This window comes from Gavialis gangeticus, unplaced genomic scaffold (assembly GCF_001723915.1).
Source record: "Gavialis gangeticus isolate Ggan-Ray unplaced genomic scaffold, GavGan_comp1, whole genome shotgun sequence".
Lineage (NCBI taxonomy): Eukaryota > Metazoa > Chordata > Crocodylia > Gavialidae > Gavialis > Gavialis gangeticus.
The window spans coordinates 14,275,840-14,295,950 of NW_017729000.1; the positions used below are offsets into that span (position 1 = coordinate 14,275,840).

General features: G+C 39.7%; 1 protein-coding gene across 7 annotated transcripts in view; it reads right to left on the reverse strand.

The window, feature by feature from the left end:
• Positions 1 to 20,111, reverse strand: part of RAPGEF6 (Rap guanine nucleotide exchange factor 6) — a 266,305-nt gene that overhangs the window by 7,830 nt on the left and 238,364 nt on the right. For 5 of the 7 annotated variants that reach the window (XM_019506313.1, XM_019506311.1, XM_019506307.1 and 2 more), the window contains 6 exons: positions 19,615 to 19,638; positions 15,687 to 15,907; positions 12,106 to 12,297; positions 7,979 to 8,104; positions 6,193 to 6,306; positions 413 to 638 (listed from right to left, as the gene is read on the reverse strand). In XM_019506313.1, the coding sequence (XP_019361858.1) occupies positions 413 to 638; positions 6,193 to 6,306; positions 7,979 to 8,104; positions 12,106 to 12,297; positions 15,687 to 15,907; positions 19,615 to 19,638 (903 nt within the window). The remainder of the gene's footprint in view (positions 1 to 412; positions 639 to 6,192; positions 6,307 to 7,978; positions 8,105 to 12,105; positions 12,298 to 15,686; positions 15,908 to 19,614; positions 19,639 to 20,111) is intronic. The other 2 variants (XM_019506309.1, XM_019506308.1) reach the window with 1 other exon arrangement.

Genomic DNA, 20,111 nt, shown 5'->3' on the forward strand with positions numbered 1-20,111 from the left:
CCCCCCCCCAAAAAAAAGTTTGGGTCACACATTAAAGTATTTATGCGACTGATATTGCTGACTGTCAGTGGATAATTGCTTGTTTCCTAGTCTCATTCAGCTGTCGTCCTCAGTACTCTACAGCAGGTTATTTGTTAAATATCTTATTAGTGCTTAATGCACTTGCAGTCTCTTGCCTGAGACGTCCGACCACATCCTGCTGATGCAAACAAGCTGCTATCTGTTTAAATTATAGTGCAATCGTGCTGGGAAAAACCCTGCATCTTCCCCTACATTTTAAGCAGCTATCATGTGGACTGCTGTCAACCAGTTAATAATAATAAGAATAATTACAATATAACTGATAACAGTATCTTAGTTAAGCCTTCACTACTCTTTTCTCAAGCAAGCACGCAGGAAGAAAGCTCCTCACCCTGGGCAAGGCTGACTGTACTCAGCCAATGGTGGAGGATGTTCTTTTCTTTCTGGTCCCACCGAATCCACGACATTAAGAGACTGGGGCAAACCCCTCTCGTCCTGTAGGGCTGCAGACATGGAGTCGACAGAGCAGTTGCTCACTATGCTGGACCGCGAGGAGATCTCGCTGTGGCTGGAGTCTGAGAAATTATCCGACTTGGCAGAAGGTATGAGAGCATAGCCTAAACAAGAAAAGAGAAGCCTGCTTTAGACATGGAGCAAGCAAAACAAATAAAATATTTATTTGCCACCACATTAAAGCACTATATCAAGAACATCTCAGCCAGGCTGTTTGATGGGCATTTCTTGAAAGGTTTTATGCTACTGATGCCCTCAAGACTGTCAGAATTTATCGATACAACATGTGAATACACGAAGCAGTCGGCTAGCGGGAGCTCCATGGCAAGAAGTAAAGTTGCCATTTCGCTGGTGTTTTAGGTTGGCTTAAATACCGCAACCTAAGCATCCAAGCAATGCATTTCCCAGAGCTCTTCTGTGCAGCCTGGGTGTATGTGAGATTCAACATTAGACTCGGGGGTAGAGGACTGTGGGATGGAATGAGGAGATGCTAATTAAAGTCAAAATTAACTGTCAGTACGGAGGAACGCACCATATGCTCCTTCTCGTTCTTGTATGTATTTAGACAATAATGAATCAGGAAATGACAGTGGGAGGCTCGCAGGCACGGGAAGCAGAGCTTTCACAGGAGCTGGACCCAGACAACAGGACTCACTCCCACAAGCCAACCAAATGCACAGCTCACTTCTACTTGGCTGGTGCTCAAGAAGTCCTTCTTTCTCCCCCTCTCAGATATAACTCCTATAAATCAAACTCTCTCTCTGGCAGCATTAAGTGACATATAAGATTGTGATTTTCAAAGGTTATTGGTTTCTGCTGGCATAGCTATACTGGGGAAAGAAGGTATGAAGGTTTGTGATCCCCGACTCACAGGTTGTGCCAGCAGAAGCACCTGCTGTAGATACAGTTTTGCCAGAAAATGGCTTTACTAGGCAGAGCTTGTTTCACACATAGGATGGGCAGAGCACTGAAACAAGCGACCCAGGAAGAAGCACAGCGGCATCCGTGCTAGGACTGCATTGTTAGACCTGCACGCTGGAATTTCTGGTCCCGTCAACTGCTGCTCGTCTAGGACCCAAAGCTTTCACCCTCCGACTCCCCATTTTGCCTCGTCTTCAGCCTTGTTTCCTGTTTGATACTTAGATTTCAAGCTCTCTGAAAAAGGATCTCTCCTTTTTGCTCCTGTTCATACAGTGCCAAGAACAATGATTCCCTGATTCTTGAGGCTTGTCAGGTACTACTGTAATCCAAGCAAACTAATTTAATAATCATTAGCATAGTCATACATTGTAACATTTCTTAGTCTGCTCATTTTCTTACGGTTTCTCTTTGAAGACTGTTAAGTCTGTCTAAAGATCTGACACATTAGGAGGAATATTCGCAGCTGCAATATGGGCAGGATTGTTATTACCCGCAGCTGCAGAAAACAACTGGCAGCAGAGAGGGAAGCTGTCAAGGTAGAAAAAAAACCTCTTCTGACTTAAGAGGCACAAAAATGCTCTTTTCAAAAGAAAACAGAACACTGTTTTCTGTCAAAATGCTGCTTGGACTTCAAACCAGATTAAACCTCATCTTTCACCCCTTGCCACTGAGAATACTAACAGGGGATGCTAAGCAAAAAGTGCAGGTGCCATATTAAAAGAAAGAAAGAAAGAAAAATATTGTCGAGAAGCATTAACTGGAAACCCAGGCCATTGATCCAGTACAGGTAGATTCAAAAAACAGCTCTGAGCATGGGCCACAGAAGATGCACTTCATTCCTGAAGATCTGTGTTTGTGGCCATGCTAACTTCGCGAGAGTCTTCTGAGAATGCTTGGTAAGAAGAAAATCATATTGAAGACAGTCGGTGCATCCACACAAGATGCTACAGCATAGTAGCTCATTGCTACCATGCAGCAGCGTTGCTGGCACTAACCGTGCAGGAACGATACTGCAAAGTAGTAATGAGTTACTGTGCAGTACCATCAAAAAGTGTGGCAACAGTACTGCACAGTAACTGTGCAGTCTGCTGCTCGTGTAAACACAACCACTGTCAACTGAAAGACAAGGCTACCAGCACAAGAGTTTAAAAAGGGCAGTCCAAGGAATGTGTCTGTAGCAAATAACCTCTGTTTTAAAAGTACCAACGTATGCTCTAAGGCTGATTTAGAGAATATGCAGCATGTCTATTCCCAACCAGCACAGTTCAAGGTAAGTTAAAGGTTACCACATAGCACCAAGAACTGAGAGCAGATAGGCTCCAGATGCAGATTTTTGCCCTTTAAACATATCACCTGCTCCAAATGGCTCAGCAACTATTACAGTTTTAGCTGACTAGGATATAACTATTCAGCTTCCCAACTCTGATTAAAACAGGGTAAATGGATACATAATTACTTCATTCTTTACTCTACTGTTAATTTTTAATTTAAGCTAGCCATTCTCATGTGAGTTGAAACCCCAAAGGTACAACATAGGAGACTCAAAGCATTTAACAATCAATGCTGGAAGCTACAGTGTAGCCCAGTGCTCCTGAACTGAAGTGCTTTACCTAAATACCTGCTGAGAATAAAATGACTAGGATGGTGCGAGTCTCCATCACAGCAGGCAGTACAGCTGAACTAGTGCTACAAAGGACTGCTACTAACTCTGTACCACTGAATCCAAACTGGTAGAGAGAGAGGAAGAGAGAGATTCCTAGAGTCAAAAATGGTCCAAAACAACCCCTCTAGCTTTGATAATACACATGATTTTTGCACAGAGATTTATCTGGGCTACCAACATTTAAAATGGGACTATTAGAAGTTACTGGTTGTTGGGTTAAGTAAGTCCCCATTTCTGGCAAATCTGTCTTACAGGAAGCCTTAGGATTGTGTTATGACTCTGGATGTGTTGAACTTGATCCAGACCTGAAATCCATACAATTAAATCAGCTTTCATTAACCCTACATTCAGTTCCTTTTCTGTGGGTTGGTCCCAATACAAAGACCTGGCTGTACTTGGCGCACTTTGAAATTCGGAATAAATTCTCTGAGGCTCAAGCTCTATTTTCAAAAACTAAGTGACAGGAAAATCCCTTACCTGCCAAGCAAGGACGTGGTGTGCTCAGATATTAGTTAGGCAAGGCCTGCGGGCCCTTGTCTGATATTTACAGACTGACATCTTGTTTCCCGAGAAGCATATGAATTTTTTTTTTAAAGTACTCTAAGTACTAGATGTCTACAAACCCCTCTTGTGCTGAGTGGGGCTATTTCTAAGACATCAGCTCAGTTATTTTATGAAACAAACATACTCTGAAAATCTATTTAAAATGAAGTAACATATGTTGGAAGTTTAATATGGTTTTTGCTAGCAGCTGATTTCCAGCATGAGTTATGGCAGTTTTCCTGATTTGCCTCCTGCACTAATGCTGTGCTTCCCTTCAAGTACAGAACAGACTGCACTTGCAATGGCATATCATTTGCAATGCATGTCACAGTGAAATTGCCCTCTTGTTTTGACCTTAAAAGTTGTGTTAAATGGAAATTATGACAAATGCTTCTCTCATCACTCTGAGCTCCTTCTTGCAATATGTTATACACTGCCAACGGAAATTTGGCTGGACCACTAAAGCCTTTTTGCTTTAATTAATGATTCAGTTAATTTGGTCCAAGGAGCTGATTTGGAGCAATGGGTAGCAAAAAGAAGCATCTTGTATGAAACCATATCAGCTCCTGTTTTTTTTCTATCCTACTATGACAGACTTATTTGAAAATTAAAACAAATATTATTGCAGGTAAAATTAACTTAGAAGCACAGACCTCTCAAATCTGCTTTTGTTACCAATTTGCTTAAGATAACTGCCTCCTCTACCATTTATGGGATGTGCCTTATTTGGAGAAGGGCAACCCACCTTAGATAAACACTTCAACTTTCTTTTATTACTTAGAAAGTCACTCTTCTTTAAGTTCCCAAAGGGTGCATCTACACAAGACGCTACAGTGCCATAGCATCCGTTGGCAAAAATCATGATGCCACCACTACGTCGCCAGAGCAAAGCGCTCCCTTGTTGTAACACATTGCTACGGCATCATAGTGGCCAAGAATAACCATGCATGGCCAGCACAGCACCATACAGGCTGTTGCTGTGCCATCTTTTAGTACTTCCAACAGGGAGTACAAAATGACGGCGCCTTAACAAAGGTGCCGTACGGCCACATGTAGAGGAAACAAAATCCATTTGAGTTGGACTTCATCAGTGCCCCCTGCCTGGACTAAGAAAGACAACAGACTTATTAGACTGTGATGCATCTGAGCCTTCGCGTGGGGAGCAGCATGAATCATTAAGTTACTTAGCTTATATTCAGTACAGATTCCCTGATAAATCAATCAAAGCATGATCCATTCTGTTTATGAAGTACCAGGCAAACTCCCAGTTGGGATTCAGCTGTCAGACAGATTCCCTTTTTAACCTCCTGCCCTCGGTCAACAGTTTCACAATTCATCTTTAAAGCAAACAAAAACTACATGCTTATCTTTGGGTTGGATGGTGACATATTTACTTTAAAATTAAGAGAAAAATCTGAATAGGCCTGTTTATTTGAAAACAATTTTAGGGACACGCATACTCATCCCAGTGATTGATGACATGCAGACTGAGATAACTGTGATGATCTCACACACTGACATTCAGAGTCAATGGCCATGCTACATAACCCCTACATTTTGACAGACTAGTTTTAGGTTTGTTGAAGCTTAAAAAACACAAATAAACTTTGAAGCTGACATTTTCATGACATTTTATCAAACTAGGGGACCCAATAAGAGTACATTAATGTCTTGATAGGGTCCTACTTTTCAGGATAATTATATACAATACCATATATTTTGAGATTTCACTCGCCTATGTCTAACTTTTGCTTAAAGCAAGTGTCTGCTCTTGAGGTTAAATGATTAGACCATGACAACAAACATCATCACAGTGTACACTGGAAGATCTTAAAGATTTCTGCAAACAAAATATTTACTCTTTTAAAATAGATTTAAGCTATCTGGAAATTACAATATTAAATAACACTGTATGTATAAACAGACTATAACTGCTAAATAAAATAACTTAACCTAAATTTAGATAGATAGTTTAGCAGAGTAAAAAGGAGAATATAAGGATTTAACATGAAAAAAAAGCTGGGAATAGGACGCGTCTGATTCATTTTATACTGTACACTCTTGACTGGGCAAAATATGCTACAATTAATCAAAAAGCTTAACAATATTTGTTAATAAGCTAAAAAATACGTATTTTACTATGCTTCGATATGTATGTATAATTGTGATAAAAATGGACATATGGCATCATATAGTATTTCTCCTCTTAAGCCTCAACCGTGAGCAGAAGCAACAAAACTGACTCCTGTTGCCATGGCTACTTATGCTTAGGATGTCACTGTTTATGTCCATTTGTTTTTCCTTCCTTTCAGTAGCTTGGCGGTGATCTGCCTCCTTTTCACTGGTAAAAGCTGGTCTTTCCCTGGAGAAACTTCTTTCCCTAAGTCTTTGAAATTTCAGTCTCTTTCTGTTTGTACACTCAAGTTCTGCTTCATTTCTATCTGCCACATAGTCTCTCTTTTCACTGCCTCTAGAAGTGTGTGTCATTCTGCCAGTGATCTCCCGAATTTTGTTTTGCAAATAAGTCCCACCTATTCCATAGCTGCGTTGCCCACTGTTCTTGTTACTGGTTTCACTGGCAAGTGATGAAGAGGATCCAGAGAGATTCATCTGACTGCAATTATCAGACCTCTGGATGTTACCAACTAAAAAAGAAATATAAAACATATAGACACTGGTCAAATGACATAACATGAACGGTAGTAAACTTTTTGACTAATATATATGGGCTTTTCCCCCCTTTTAAAATGGCACTGGGGTATAGCTCAAGAGAGAAAAACCCTGCAACTGAAGAGCTAAGTGAAGAGTATTCACGATGGGGTATTTCAGTTGCTTATGAAGTGCACATCTAATTTTAGTAAAGTAATGAATTGTTAGCACAACAGACAGGACTGGATGCAGACTGATCAAAACAAGTTAGTGATAAAAGAAAAGAAACAAGTTGAAAGCAAGTCAAACTAATGAAATAACATTAAGAAACACGACATGGCTTTCACGGAACCAGATAAAAGTTGATACAAATCACATGTTTTTAAGAAACACAGAAACAAAAGAAACCCTTGAAAGCCCCAGCGTAGATCAAGAATTGGCAGCAGGTCCAAGTAATAAAGCCACAAAGACACTTTTCATGCAGATAATGTGAAAAAAAAATATCAGTCGTCCTCTTAAATGAAACAGTGTCTTATGATGGCAGAAAAAAAAGTCTCATGAAATTCTCTGTCCAGTATGATCGCCCACTGAAAAGGGCAAGAAGATTCAGTAAACTGCCTTGCCTGGCCATGACACCCCAATCCAGTTTTTCAGAGTTTTCAGTTATTCAGAAACAACAAGAACAGTTCACGGTAAAGAAAGAAGTGAGAAATGCTTATGCTCTGACCGACTAATAAGCAATATTAACAGATTTCAAAGGGCATCCCGTCTAACTTTGGCTAGTAAGGATTGTAATGTAGGTACAGCATATAAAAATAAAGGCAAGCCTTGGGACATCATGATAAACAGGGGGGACCCTGCATACGGATACAAAAATATGAACAGTGAGTCCTGCGAGTTGACAGGATGAGTTACTTATTTGTCATGCCTTGTACTTTTCTCCAATTGCTGAATCCTATTTTGTAGAGCCACAGAAGACAGTGGCACCATACCATCAGAGCACAGTGCAGCAAAAATTAGAATTTGATTAGAAGTTTTTTTTTGGTGGGAGTGGGAAAGACTTATCTTAATCATTAAAACATATTGAAGCTAATTAAAACAGGAAAAATCATAATGCAGACTTACTGCATAATTAGAATCAAAGTTAAAGGGATGCTGATGGATTCCTTAACACACTTACTTTAACAGAGCACTTTGAATTTGCTAAAACAGACGTACATAAAACCTCCAAAGTAAGCACTCAGATATAGGGTGACTTTTGTAAAAGTCCTCAAGTGACAGGCATTTTACTCTCATTTACTAAAGTAACTTAGGAGTCTATTCCAATGAGTTATAATCCGACTTTGGTTCCAAAATACTTGTCACTTTTGAAAATGGGACTCTGCAGATAAAAATTTTCTAGAGCACCTAATTTTGGGCTTAAGTGCAAAAAATAACGCGACTAGAAAAAAAATCACATTATATTTTACTGCAACACATTCATCTACTCCTACCATCAAACCTTTTCATTCTAAAGCTACTCTCAACATAAAGGCGCTATACCCCAGTTCCCAGAATCAATTAAAAGAATCACTGAAAATGTGGGTAGGGAATACTTATAGCAAAATCTTGAGTTCCTCAGATTAAAGCTTCAGTATAGCACGTAAAACGTTACTGAAATATCCATACCTTTGCGTGGAGAGCCCTGAGGAGATGCAAGAGGACTGGAGTGCAAAGAAGATGCCACAGACACAGCATCTTCTGCTTGTTTCTTACTTACTTCCTCTGACAAACTTAAGGACTTCTGAGGAGAACCTGTATATAAGCAAATGACAGAGAAATTAACTATGCATTATCTTTCTTTCAAGCAGTACATTTACTATGTTTTAATTGCAACATTCAAAGCGTACAATGGTTAGTGTATTCTACTTAAAAACATGCAGAAAAAGAGGTGTGAAACAATCAAAGGGATGTGTAACACAGGAGTGGTCTGCCATTTCAAATTTAGCTCAAGTCTGCAGTGGCCAAAAGATATTACAATCTAATGGTTGCTCAGTGGTCCACCTGAAATGAGTTTAGTGGTTTCCAAGTGATAATTGGAACCATCACAATTGACAGGCTGGTTGGCAGTTCTGGCACAGACACCAAGGACTGAATTAAGCTATGGGATCTGAAGCCCTCTTCCAGTGCACTGCTGGGACAGCATGGAAAAGCATATGCTCGTAGCACAGAGAGGGTCAGTTCAAGAGACAAGGTGTATAGGGAGCACAGCTGAAGAAAAACATGGAACTGGACCTTTCCAATTCCCTATTGCATGTTCGGTATAGGGTAGTATGTATTCTATTAAATTCCCACTATGTTTTTCATCTCAAGTACACAAGACAGACATAGGACCTCTGAGTAGCTGTATGCAAATACAGTTTTAAGCATACTTCCAACTGTGTACGACTCATGGGCAAACTAGAAAACAACTGCATGCCATTTTCAACAGAGAATATTATAAGGCCAGATGAAAAGCTGCTTGAGGTCTGCACAGAAAAATGAACTTCACAGGCATGACTATATGTGTGTCTCGGCAATTATGAAGATTACTACATAATACATCGGACTAGATGATCTGCTCAGGTCCCCTCCAACCCTACTTCTATGAATCAATGACGTGAAAATCAGGTTATTGTACATGCAAAAAGATGTTCAGGTGCTCAGACACATTTGCGTGCACAGAAGAGACGATTACATGCAGACCATTATAATTTTAGCTTCATGCTTATTCAAAAATTAACACCAAGCATTTAGGAGACAGATGTGATGTTTCATTTGCTTTAGGATTTTTATTGCACGTGACGTATTAGAGCTTGCTCCCTACTCTTTGAATGAGCTGGTGAAAAAACAGGGAAAAATTGTTTTCTGTAGACTAAAAGTTCAGCCATTTGCACCACATACACCTAAGAAGGGCCAAATATTTGGCTTTCATATCCTGCAGAGTTCAGAAGAAATGCACTGAGAAATGCAATGATTCTTACTATATTTTATGAGTTCACAATACAATCATACCTCCCGCCCTCCCAAACAAATCTTTTCAAAGAAAGACTATTTTATCCTGAAAGCCAAGGAGTATTATAGACTTAGTATAGTATTTATGTCTCCCCAATTTACTTTGCCAGTTGTTAGTAATCATACTGTGCAGTGAGCACACAAATACACAGATGTGAAATGTTATGTTCACAACACTGTTTAAGGAATGGTCTGATTTACAAGTGTTTGAGAGGGTGTGACTGATACTGGAATTGCTCCAGGATCCAAGAGGCCCGACCTCCAACAGTTCAACAGGTGTCCTAAGCTGTTTTCACAAAGGGAGGTAAGACTAAGTGGAACCAGGCCCACTTAGGTCTGGCATGAAAGTTTCAATAGGGAGCTGAGTCTGATTTCAGATGCTGCAGGGGATAAATAAAACCTAATACCATTTATGTATGTGGAGTTTAAATCTTACAGCCTGCATCTGACAGGAATAAGAAAAAATTGGATAGTGTGCTTAATATAAAATGAGTTCTACCCCCTTAATGGGAGCATTTTGATGTACGTTTTATTTCCTTAGATTTGCATTTTAAAGGAAGTTATGCAAGTCATGTGGCACAACACATTTGATGTACCATGCTGCCTGCTAAGAAACCGAGAGCAACTTGCATCACGTGGTAAAGAACTTAAAGCCAACTCCAAAAATGCATCAAGTTATCTAAAGTGCAAGCGAGGCCAAGTGAGCAATATTCCAAAGCTGCATCTAACTCCTTAGTACATAAACTTTAACCAGAAAGCTTACCTAAGGCTGCGTGTAGACTAAATGAGACGTGTGCATGACACTTTAAAGCTGGCTATGTTTTGTGCATTAATTCCAGCTGCCGTAGGAAATTCGGCAGCGTAATGTGCCTTAAATGACTTGGGGTGCAGGAAACAAACTCCTCTGAGCCGTGGAGCAAAGCACCAGACCCACAGAGGAGTTTGTTTCCTGCACCCCCTGCACAGCTCTGGCAGGCAGGCAGGCTCCAGGATGGGGGGAAAAAGTAGGATCAGGCTCGCTGCTTTTCTTGGGTGGAGCTGGCTTTCCCAGAGCTGTGCAGGGGCCCAGTGCTTCCCTCCACGGCTGCAGTGCCCCCCAGGATTGCCTGAGCTGGGTGCCTGCGGGTGGGTGCCACCTGGGCGGGTGTCTGCCACTGCCATGGAGGGAAGCACCAAACCCCCTTCCCTTCCCCGCCCCCGCAGCTCAGGGACGGCTCCGCCTGCCGGCAGCTCACCCTGCCCTCTCCACCGTAGAGGCAGGTAAGGTGTGTGCATGACACAGGGGTTTAATTAGCCCTAAATTGAAGCGGGGCTTTTTAAAACCCACCACTTCAATTTAGAGCCCCCATTTTGTCTATACACACCCTCAAATTCTGCTACTGTGCAAACTCATATCTAACTCTATCTTGACTGAGATGCTTGACACCTATCATATGCCTGTGCATTTTGTCTATGTATTTTAATCACCTGTCTTTTTAAGAGCGAGAATAAGCAGCTCGTGGAACAGGCACAGAAATCCAGGGCTCCGCCCATCCCAATCCCAGGGGATGCCCCACCGGCTCTGCACTGGCCAACAAAATCATGCTCCTCATTTGCTCTCCTTCCAGTCCCATAAACCTCACATTCCTTTCTATGCAGTAATCCAACTTCAGTAAGAAAGATGGAAGAGATTTAAATATTTTTGCAGCAATTTCATGTATTGGCTTTAGAATCGGTAATTTTAGAAAACAAAGAAAATAGCTAAATAAAGTACTATTTGATGCTCACTAGGAGTTAGTAATAATAGTAAAACATACATTTCATGTTAGACCATAATGCTATTACAATGGCTCTCCAGGCCTTGAAATATTAAATTTCCTGTGATTTATTTTTGTGATTACACTCCCTAACATATATTATATTAATTATGTTATGAAGGTAAATAAGTAATATGATTCTACACAGTTTGGTAAGAGTTCCATTCAGGAAAAGAGCAAAAACTTGTTAGGCACAATGTTAAATCACTTGTTACCTGACTGTTTTTGTTGGCGGGCTTAGGATCACTTTTATTAGCCTGGTTTAGGCTAATAAAGCAGGCTAACTTTTTCAAATAGTACTCTTTGTAGCAATGTTTTTCTTCTTGCTAATTTATAAATTAGGAAAGAGGCCTATAGAATTAAAGCAAGAAAGCATCTTTCCAGACACTGAGAATCTCTTAATTAAAACATTAAGAACAGAGAGACATGAGCAAGTAATTCAGACCACCTTTCATATCCTCTTTTGAGATACACGTTATGGCCAGGTACAGACATTCCACTTGTACTGGTATCAGCGATCAGAAGCCAGTCTTTACTCATAACAGAACAAAGTTCAGCACACAGACTGGTTTAAAAATGGCAGAACCTGGTCTAAGATTTGCCCCTTTCCCCCTCCACTCCCACTAAAGGGCAAATACGTGTTATGTTCACTACCGATCTAAACTACACCGCTTACAGAAAACCATGCAACTTAGATCAATTCTGTGCCAGACTTTTTCAATGTCTGTACCTCGCCTATGTTTCGTTATGCAGCTAAATGGAAATGTATTTGAGATGTTCTGTAGGTAAAAAGGATACATAAAACCTTAAAACACAGAATGTACCGGACAGGTAAGTACATTTACTTGCATAATGAGCATTTCAAATATTTGCTTGTTGTGGAATTCAACTCCTCTCTCCTCACTGAACTGACACAATACACAATTTAGAAAACTGAAAATGTGAAAATAAATTGCAAATACTCACTAAACGTGACATGGTCCTTTGCTGGTCCCTTTTTTCTAATGGGATGCAAATTAACAGCAGGAACTTGAAGAACTTGGCTCATCCTGTTTTGCTGATGCTGCTGAACTTTTGTGGTTTGGCCAACTGACCTCAAGGGTATTGGAGACATTTCTGAGGATTTCCCACCTCTTCTCTCACTTAAATTCTTTGTCACTGTTTTAAAGGGAAAAAACCCCAGAAAATAACCAATCTTCCACTCTAAACAGTAAAAATGCTATAGTTATCTTGAAGACATCAGCCAGACAATAGCAGCCACATTCGAACATTTTATCATATGGCAAAAGTAGATGCAATCAATTCAAGGAGCTTCTGACTTCTTTAATTTTTACATAAAAGCCTCCAAAATCTATTTTAAAACATTCCTAAAACTCTCCAGAATAGTCATACAGGCAAAATGACAAAGCAAAAATGGTCTGGTTTACTCGTTATATCTGAACTCCACAGAGAAAATATTGTATTACTGCAAGCATACAAGTGTCCCCTTGTGAAAAGCGTAAGCACAACACACAGGATGGAAAATATATGCTTGTCCTTCAAATGGCATCACAAAACTTTCACTAGGTGGCACACTTCACTTGTAGCACAAGATGAATCGTTTCAGCTTTTACTTCAACTACTATGCAATTACTAAACTTGTTTTTGAGTTAGTGCCATTTATGACGCTGCATTTTTCCCTTAAATCAACTCTGCAATATCTGGATTACAGAACTGGAGCCACTGCTGTTCTGGCAACCGGACTCAGGGCTAGTATCAAGTCTTGCTTCAAGCAAAGTTGGGAGTATTTTCATATTCAGAAAACTACCTGAGAAGTAACGTGTTTGTACCTTTCTGGATGTCAGCAAAAAAAGATTACCTACACTAGGGTAGGAGTCCATGAATCAAGCCTCTGACTCAGGAGGACATTTAAACATGAGCCTAAATTTAAGAGTGCGAGTAAATCCATTGAACGCACTAGGATCAACACAAATGCTGCAAGTTAGGTGCATGCTTAGGTAGCTTGCTAAACTGGGGCCATGTTTCTTGCTAACCCAAGGTGCCACATTTCTTTTCATTCACTATTTCCTTAGCAGGGTAAGAGTCAGAAAAGACAGTTAGTCTTACTGGGGTAGGTAAAACTAGTTCTTACGATGAAACACTGGCTGGAGTCTGTATTTGACAGCTGAGAATAGAGCACACCTTGTCACCTATATTCAAGTCTTCTCCTTGCACAAGTTGTTCATTGCTTATGTTTTAAGATGACTGGTACAGGAGTCCAAAGCAACTCCTCCTAGCTGTTTAGTGCAAATCAACCGATGCATCTCAAGCAAAACTAAGAAAGTTATTCTCCTGCTCTACTTGGCATTGGTGAGGCCACAGCTGGAGTACTGCGTTGAGTTCTGGGCATCACGCTTCAAGCCAGATGTGGAGAAGCTTGAGAAAGTCCAGAGAAGAGCCACTCATATGATTAGAGGCATGAAGAGCAAGCCATAATGAGGAAAGGCTGATAGATATGGGATTATTCAGCCTAAAAAAAAGAGAAGACTTTGGGGGGGTGGGATTTGGTGGCAGCTTACAAATATATCAGAGCTGAGCATCAGGGGCTAGGTGAACAACTATTCACCAGAGGTGTCCTGGGGAAAACCAGGAGCCATGGTCAAACTCCTAGAAGAAGGTTTCAGTCTGGATACAAGGAAAAACTTCTTCGTGGTTCATGTGACCAGACTCTGGAATAGACTCCCAGCAGCAGGGAGGGGGTGCAGGCACCTACCCTGGAGATCCTCAAAAGGAGATTAGACACACACCTTGCTGGGTTATTTGACCCCCACAGTCCTTCCTGTCCAGAGTAGGGGGGCTGGACCCGATGATCTCACGAGGTCCCTTCCAGCCCTAAACTTCTGTGAATCTATGAAACAGTTTGCTTTCCTTTTATTTATACCTTAGTAGAGCCCTCCATCACATTTATTCATGTGTACCCTCTTATAAAAAGGCTCACAAAAAGTGGACTTGGATTGCCTGGGCCCATAGAATAAAATAATCAATAAAGAGCACAAACTTTTTATTGCTAAACAAATACTTAAACCTCCTGTTGCATAAACAGGACACACAGTACTTGAAGTCTGGATACATAATTTATTTATGAGAATTGAAAGATGACCTCATAATATTCATGTTTCTGCCACTTGGGCATAATAAGGTCATCTTTCAAGTCTGCATGTAAATCATATATTGAGACTTCATCTTTATATGTTCTATTATTTATTGACACTGCTACAGAAAATGGAACATAAAAATAAAATGCAGTTTCTGCCTTTAAGCATGAACTTAATGTGCTATTACCATATTTGCTGAATATACAGGACAAGTAACAGAAAGGTTCCGTTAATATTTTGCATTTCTCTCTTAAGGATAGCTGTTTTGTTTCTTTAGGCATTTAGCAGAGTCTCAAATGCAACGAGAGAATATATGTGGATCTCATGTCCTCAACTAGGCACAAGTATACCTATCCGCCAGAGTTTCAAAGAACTACCATTACTAAAATAAACTAGTCATGCTCTCTTCGTACTGTTAACCCAGTAATAATATGAGCATATTATTACTTGTATCATAAAGGACTTGAGAAGTTTATTTAGCCATTGAAGCGCTCTGAAATCCTCAGATGCAAGCCAGTCAACAAGTGTACAGTGTTAATCTCCATCTGCTAATGTACATTTTTTTCGTTTGCTAAATAACCTCAATTTCTTTATGCCACGTCAAATAATTAAATATCTAAATCATATGGAATTATAATGCTTATTTTAAAAATCTAGAAATGTACTGAGTTGTCGGGCTATTCAGCTACGATCTAGTTTAGACTATATTTAATTAGGCTGTTCCATGGGAATTCAGTTTGTAAGTTTCCTTTTGCCACAACCCTTCATTTCTGATTATCAAGTTGTATCAAGCTCATCCGTCAATATTGGCATAACTCTCCTTTCTGCTGCTGTTCTCTTATTTTAAGCCATAATACATGAATTAGCTTATCTGTCCCTTTCCACAGATAGATTTTATATTGGTTTTGTGCCTTTTCATTTCCTTGCAGTTCATATTGTAAATTTTACTTCCATCTTTCCCTAATTCTGTAAACTGACAATGCAGCGAGAGCAGATCTAATGCGCTACACAGTTCTTGGCTATACTGATCAAATGACGCACATCTTAACAAGTAAAGGTCAAAAATAAGGAGCCATCACTCCAAGCTTCTGCAAACTCAACCAAAAACAGAAGCCAATGCTGGGTTGCTGAAACTGCCCTAGCCAATTTGTTAGCAGCTGCACTGGCAAACACATTTCTTTTTGCAGCTAGTTTAGGAAAAAATAATTCTAAAGTTATGTTTGAGGGGTAAGCTTATCATTTTAAAATCCTGTACGCAACCAAGAAGTGACAATCTCTGAAGAGGATTTTGTGTTACTTCTGCTAGCACACATTCATTATGCTTTTAGCATGTGATCATAATCAAAAAGGTTGGCAAGGCAAATGGGATAATCCATTCCTCTGGCAGACTGAAGTGACGCTTGCTTTACTTACAAGTGCTATACGCAGGCTCGCACTGAAGCGACATGATCTGGAATTTTTCCTCATCAGTTTCTACATTCAGGTTGGACAGGTACTGCTTCACCTTTCTGGCCATCTGGGCATCCTCATATAGCTTCTTGGCATTAAGGAGCGAACTGCGTCGGGCACGTTTTTTGTGAGCACCTCCTTGAACATCGAGCATATTTGAGTTTGTGCTGCCCTGGCTCAGAGACCTACAAAATAAGAGTGCAAAGCAGTCAACTTCAGGTTTGCTTCAAGACTGAGGTGCTAAGTAGAATTTGCTGAAGCAGATTAATACCAAAACTCTTCAGTTAGGGCTAGTGCATGCTGATGCAAATGAGTTAAAGAGATGAATAGCATTAAAACAACATCTGTCTTAAAGTAATTTGGTAAAATTGATAGCAGCATTTTAAATCTGGAAAAGGATTGTACTCATGAAAGTGTGGAACTGGCAGGAACCAGAAAAAAATGCTGTGTAAGCTTCTAAACGGCTGTGCTAATGTAATGCATCTTAGTCTTGTTCTCCCAAATCCTTACTGTATCAAGCCAAGCTTGAACTGGCAGACAAATTTCCTAAAACCATTTTAAATAGTTTAAGTCATTTCACCCCCCACCCCAACTGACTAGTTCCTTGAGTCTGAACACACCTAACTCCTCAAGACTCAAATGACTACAAAGGAATAATTACTGAATTCTCCTACTGTATCACTGAGCAATCCCAAAAATATAAGCAAATATTCAATTTGTAAAAAAATAAAACCTAAAAAACAAAACCAAGAAAGGAAGTCAAGGTCTCATATATGCAAAGTTTATTATACCACTCATAATTGATTTGTTTTGGCACCTACTAAGGATGGAGATTTTTTTTTTTTCTCCTCACAGAATTAGATCGACATATAGAAAACAGTACCTAGAGATGGACAATGATATTCTAACCGCTGCTCTGGCTACCAAATCAACGTGTTTAAGCCCAGACTGGACAGACCTCATCTATGGATAACTGTGACAGTTTTTCAATACCTCTTCATTGCCTGTAAGGTCAAAGGACTATCTTTTTTGAACAACTGGCTTCAGTTGGAAGTGGGACAAAAATCACCATTTGTTTAACTAGAAGTGCCAAGGATTCATTTGACAGTTACTACTGTTGGTTACTATCCAACTTGGCTAGTTCTTCTAGCATCATAAAGTCTCACACTTTCTCAACTGTGTGAGTATAACAGAAAACCTGTCTTGGTCAATAAAAAAAAAACTCTGTTACAAATGTTCATCAAGGCAAACACATTGCAAGGTAACTTCTAAAACAAGCTTTAAATCAAATTTGTATAAACTATTCAAACGTGTATAAACTATGCCTAAAAGTATCCACAAGAATAAATATTTTCCTTTAAAAGTGAATTCGGTGTAAACAAATTTGTGAAGAGCAATGACTTGTTTAAGGAGTCATGCATGGCAGGATATACAGCCTCAGGTATACAGGAAGGCAAAAGGCCAAAAGACTAAATGATCTGGGTTGTCAAATAGCAATGACTCACAAAATTCACAGGAGAAGTTCAGAAGAAAGGAACCATAATAGGAAGATTCAGAAATAAGCCTATTGTTTAAAGAACAAATTAACAGAGCTGGGCATGTTGAGCCTCAGGACAAGAAGAATAGGAGACATAGCTGTCTATTATACAAAGAATGGCATTTAATCACTCACAGAGCTCAACCACTTTCATCAAATTTAGACTAACAACAGGATCAAGATGCAAAATAAAGTTATAGGTCAAATGTGTTAAAAAATAACCAAATATTTGTTACAGGCTTTTGAAGGGCACAAACTCACAAGAGGAGTTCTTGAATCATCAATGTTTCGGTGCATTCAAACCTGGTGGAGGCACCAGTCAGACATTTATGGCTAAGGAATAATGAAAGACTACCACAAACTGTATGAACCATGTAACTAGGTGATATTTTAGCAACTCCTACCTTGCTCTATGTTGGTGGCACCTGCTATGAAGCCCTTAAACATGCATATTCTGCCTGTGGGATGTGGAAGGGATTTTTTTTTTTGTACCTATTATGTTATTGAAAAGCAGAGAATACATAGGTGAGAACTAGCTTCAAACTATAAATGGGATCATTATCTTTTCTATTTTTATGGGTTGTTTTTTTTACTTTAGAAATTCACATTTTGAATTATTTTATGGAATACGAGCCACCACCATTCTTTTATGGAATATGAGAATCTTTTATGGATGACCTGAGAACTAATGGGTTTATGTCCTCAAAGGGACAAGGGTTGCTATTAATTTCATTGATCATACTCCTTCAGTAGCATAACTTGGTGGGGGGGGGAGAGAATAACCAGATCAGAAGCCTCAGGTGCCACCTTTTCAGGGGACGGGGACCAAAATATAAGTGCTGCCACAGCTAGCCAAACCACAACTGATGACAGCACAGCAATGAGTGTTGCCTTGTGCAGAGCCACTTCCCTAGGTGCCAAGCTGCCCTGTAATACCTCTGTACTGCTGCTTTCTCAGTTTTAATAGTTTTAGCTCCTATTTTGCATTCCTTATACAATAGGGCTGTGCAAAACAGCACTGTTTCATTTTGACTTCTGTTTCACCGTTTCGAGTTTCGTTTTGAAAGCACTGTTCCGTTCTGTTTTGTTGAAACTGTTTCACTGTTTCAACGTTTCGCCCATAGGCTATAATGTGGAAGCACAAAACTGCCTATAACTTTGTCACTTCTTGCCTGATTTGGATGAACCTTGCAGGTATGGCAGTCCCTTCTGAGGCCATGAAGCCTGCCAAGTTTCAAGGAGATAGGCGCTGGAGTTTTTGGGAAATTGCACCTTAAACTCCTGAAAGTAAACCTTGTGTCACGTGTGTGTGTTACGGCACAGCAGGATGAAAACTGCAGGGATGGTAGCCCCAGCTGAGGCCACGAAGCCTGCCAAGTTTCAAGGAGATAGGTGCAGGGGTTCCTGGGAAAGTGCACCTCAAACTGTTCAGAGCAAAACTTGTGTCACTTGTAAGTGTGAAAGCACAAAGAAAGCTCAGTTCAAACAGTGCTTTTTATGCTGTTTTTCCATCCCTCCCCCAGAGCACTGGGATTGGAAGGGACCTCAGAGAAGGATGACAGTCACTGGCCAGCTACACCATCAATATGAGAGCAGTCCTTCCCACCCCTTGGTTTCTCTTTAGCTGCAAACAAGCACTGGTTCAAAACTCAAAACTTTTTGAAACTTTTGAAACATTTCGACTGCCCTCATTTCATTTTGAGGCCATTTCAAAGCCTTTCATTTCATTCCAATTTCGCTGTTTCAAGCTCAAAACGAGTCAGAACAGCATCAAAACGAAACAGATAGCGAAATTTCGCACAGCCCTATTACACATCCAAAACTCCCAATGAAGCCAATGAGGATTTTGCAACCTGCCTCAAATGCAAGCCATGATACTTTGTAAGTCTGGTTTAAAAATACAAGATATTGCAATTAACAGTTATAACTGGACCCCATATTTTGAGAGGATTGTAATTTTGCTAGCCTAACACATGTATACAGTATAAAACAATGCATGTTGGTTTAAACTTTTCAGACAGGTTTTAAAAGCTGTTTTACTTTTTTTCAAAAATAGTTTTCATTTCACTGTAACTGGACATCATTTTTTTTATTCTGCAGTAAATTTCAGTTAAAGCAACTTATCTATAATATGAAGGCAACACAGGATCTTTATACCATAGGTATAAAGTTGACTGAAAAAAGTTTACCACCTTGTTTCTGTTTCCCCCTATGTCTGTATACCAAAAATAAGTATTGCAGGGTTAATAAAATGCATGCTGTATTTCAGAAGCATGCACTAATGAGAAGGATGCAGTATGTTAAGAGTTTGCATAACCTTTATTTTATCTTAGTTGCATTCATCTCTACACTTACCCCAAACTCCTCCACCTCTTCTTCCTGTAAGCAAGAGCCATATACATTGAAGCATGTATTTGAACAGAAAAGCACAGGAAAAATATCACAGTTGAGAGTCAGGAAGAAAGATGTAGACAGGAAAGTCCAGAAAAGAAAAATTTCTATCAGGCAAAAATACTTCTCAAACAATAACACAAGACTTTAATGGAACAGTTGGGCAGGACACTTTACAACACTAGAATGAATACAGAAGAACATACAGCAGGCTTTTCAGTTTTAAACCTTCATGTTTAAAACTAAACTCCAGTTAAATTTTCACATTAAATAGCCCCCACAAATGAGTTTACTTTGTGGATGATGGTTTTGTATTTTTTAGCGCTTTGATAGCTTTGTATTTTTCAGAAAAGTTCAAACTGCAGTAAGTATAACAAGATTAATTTAATTTAGTGCAGTATGACCATTGTAATCCTAATGGGTAACAAGACCCTTACAACTGGATATTATGCTTTTTCATT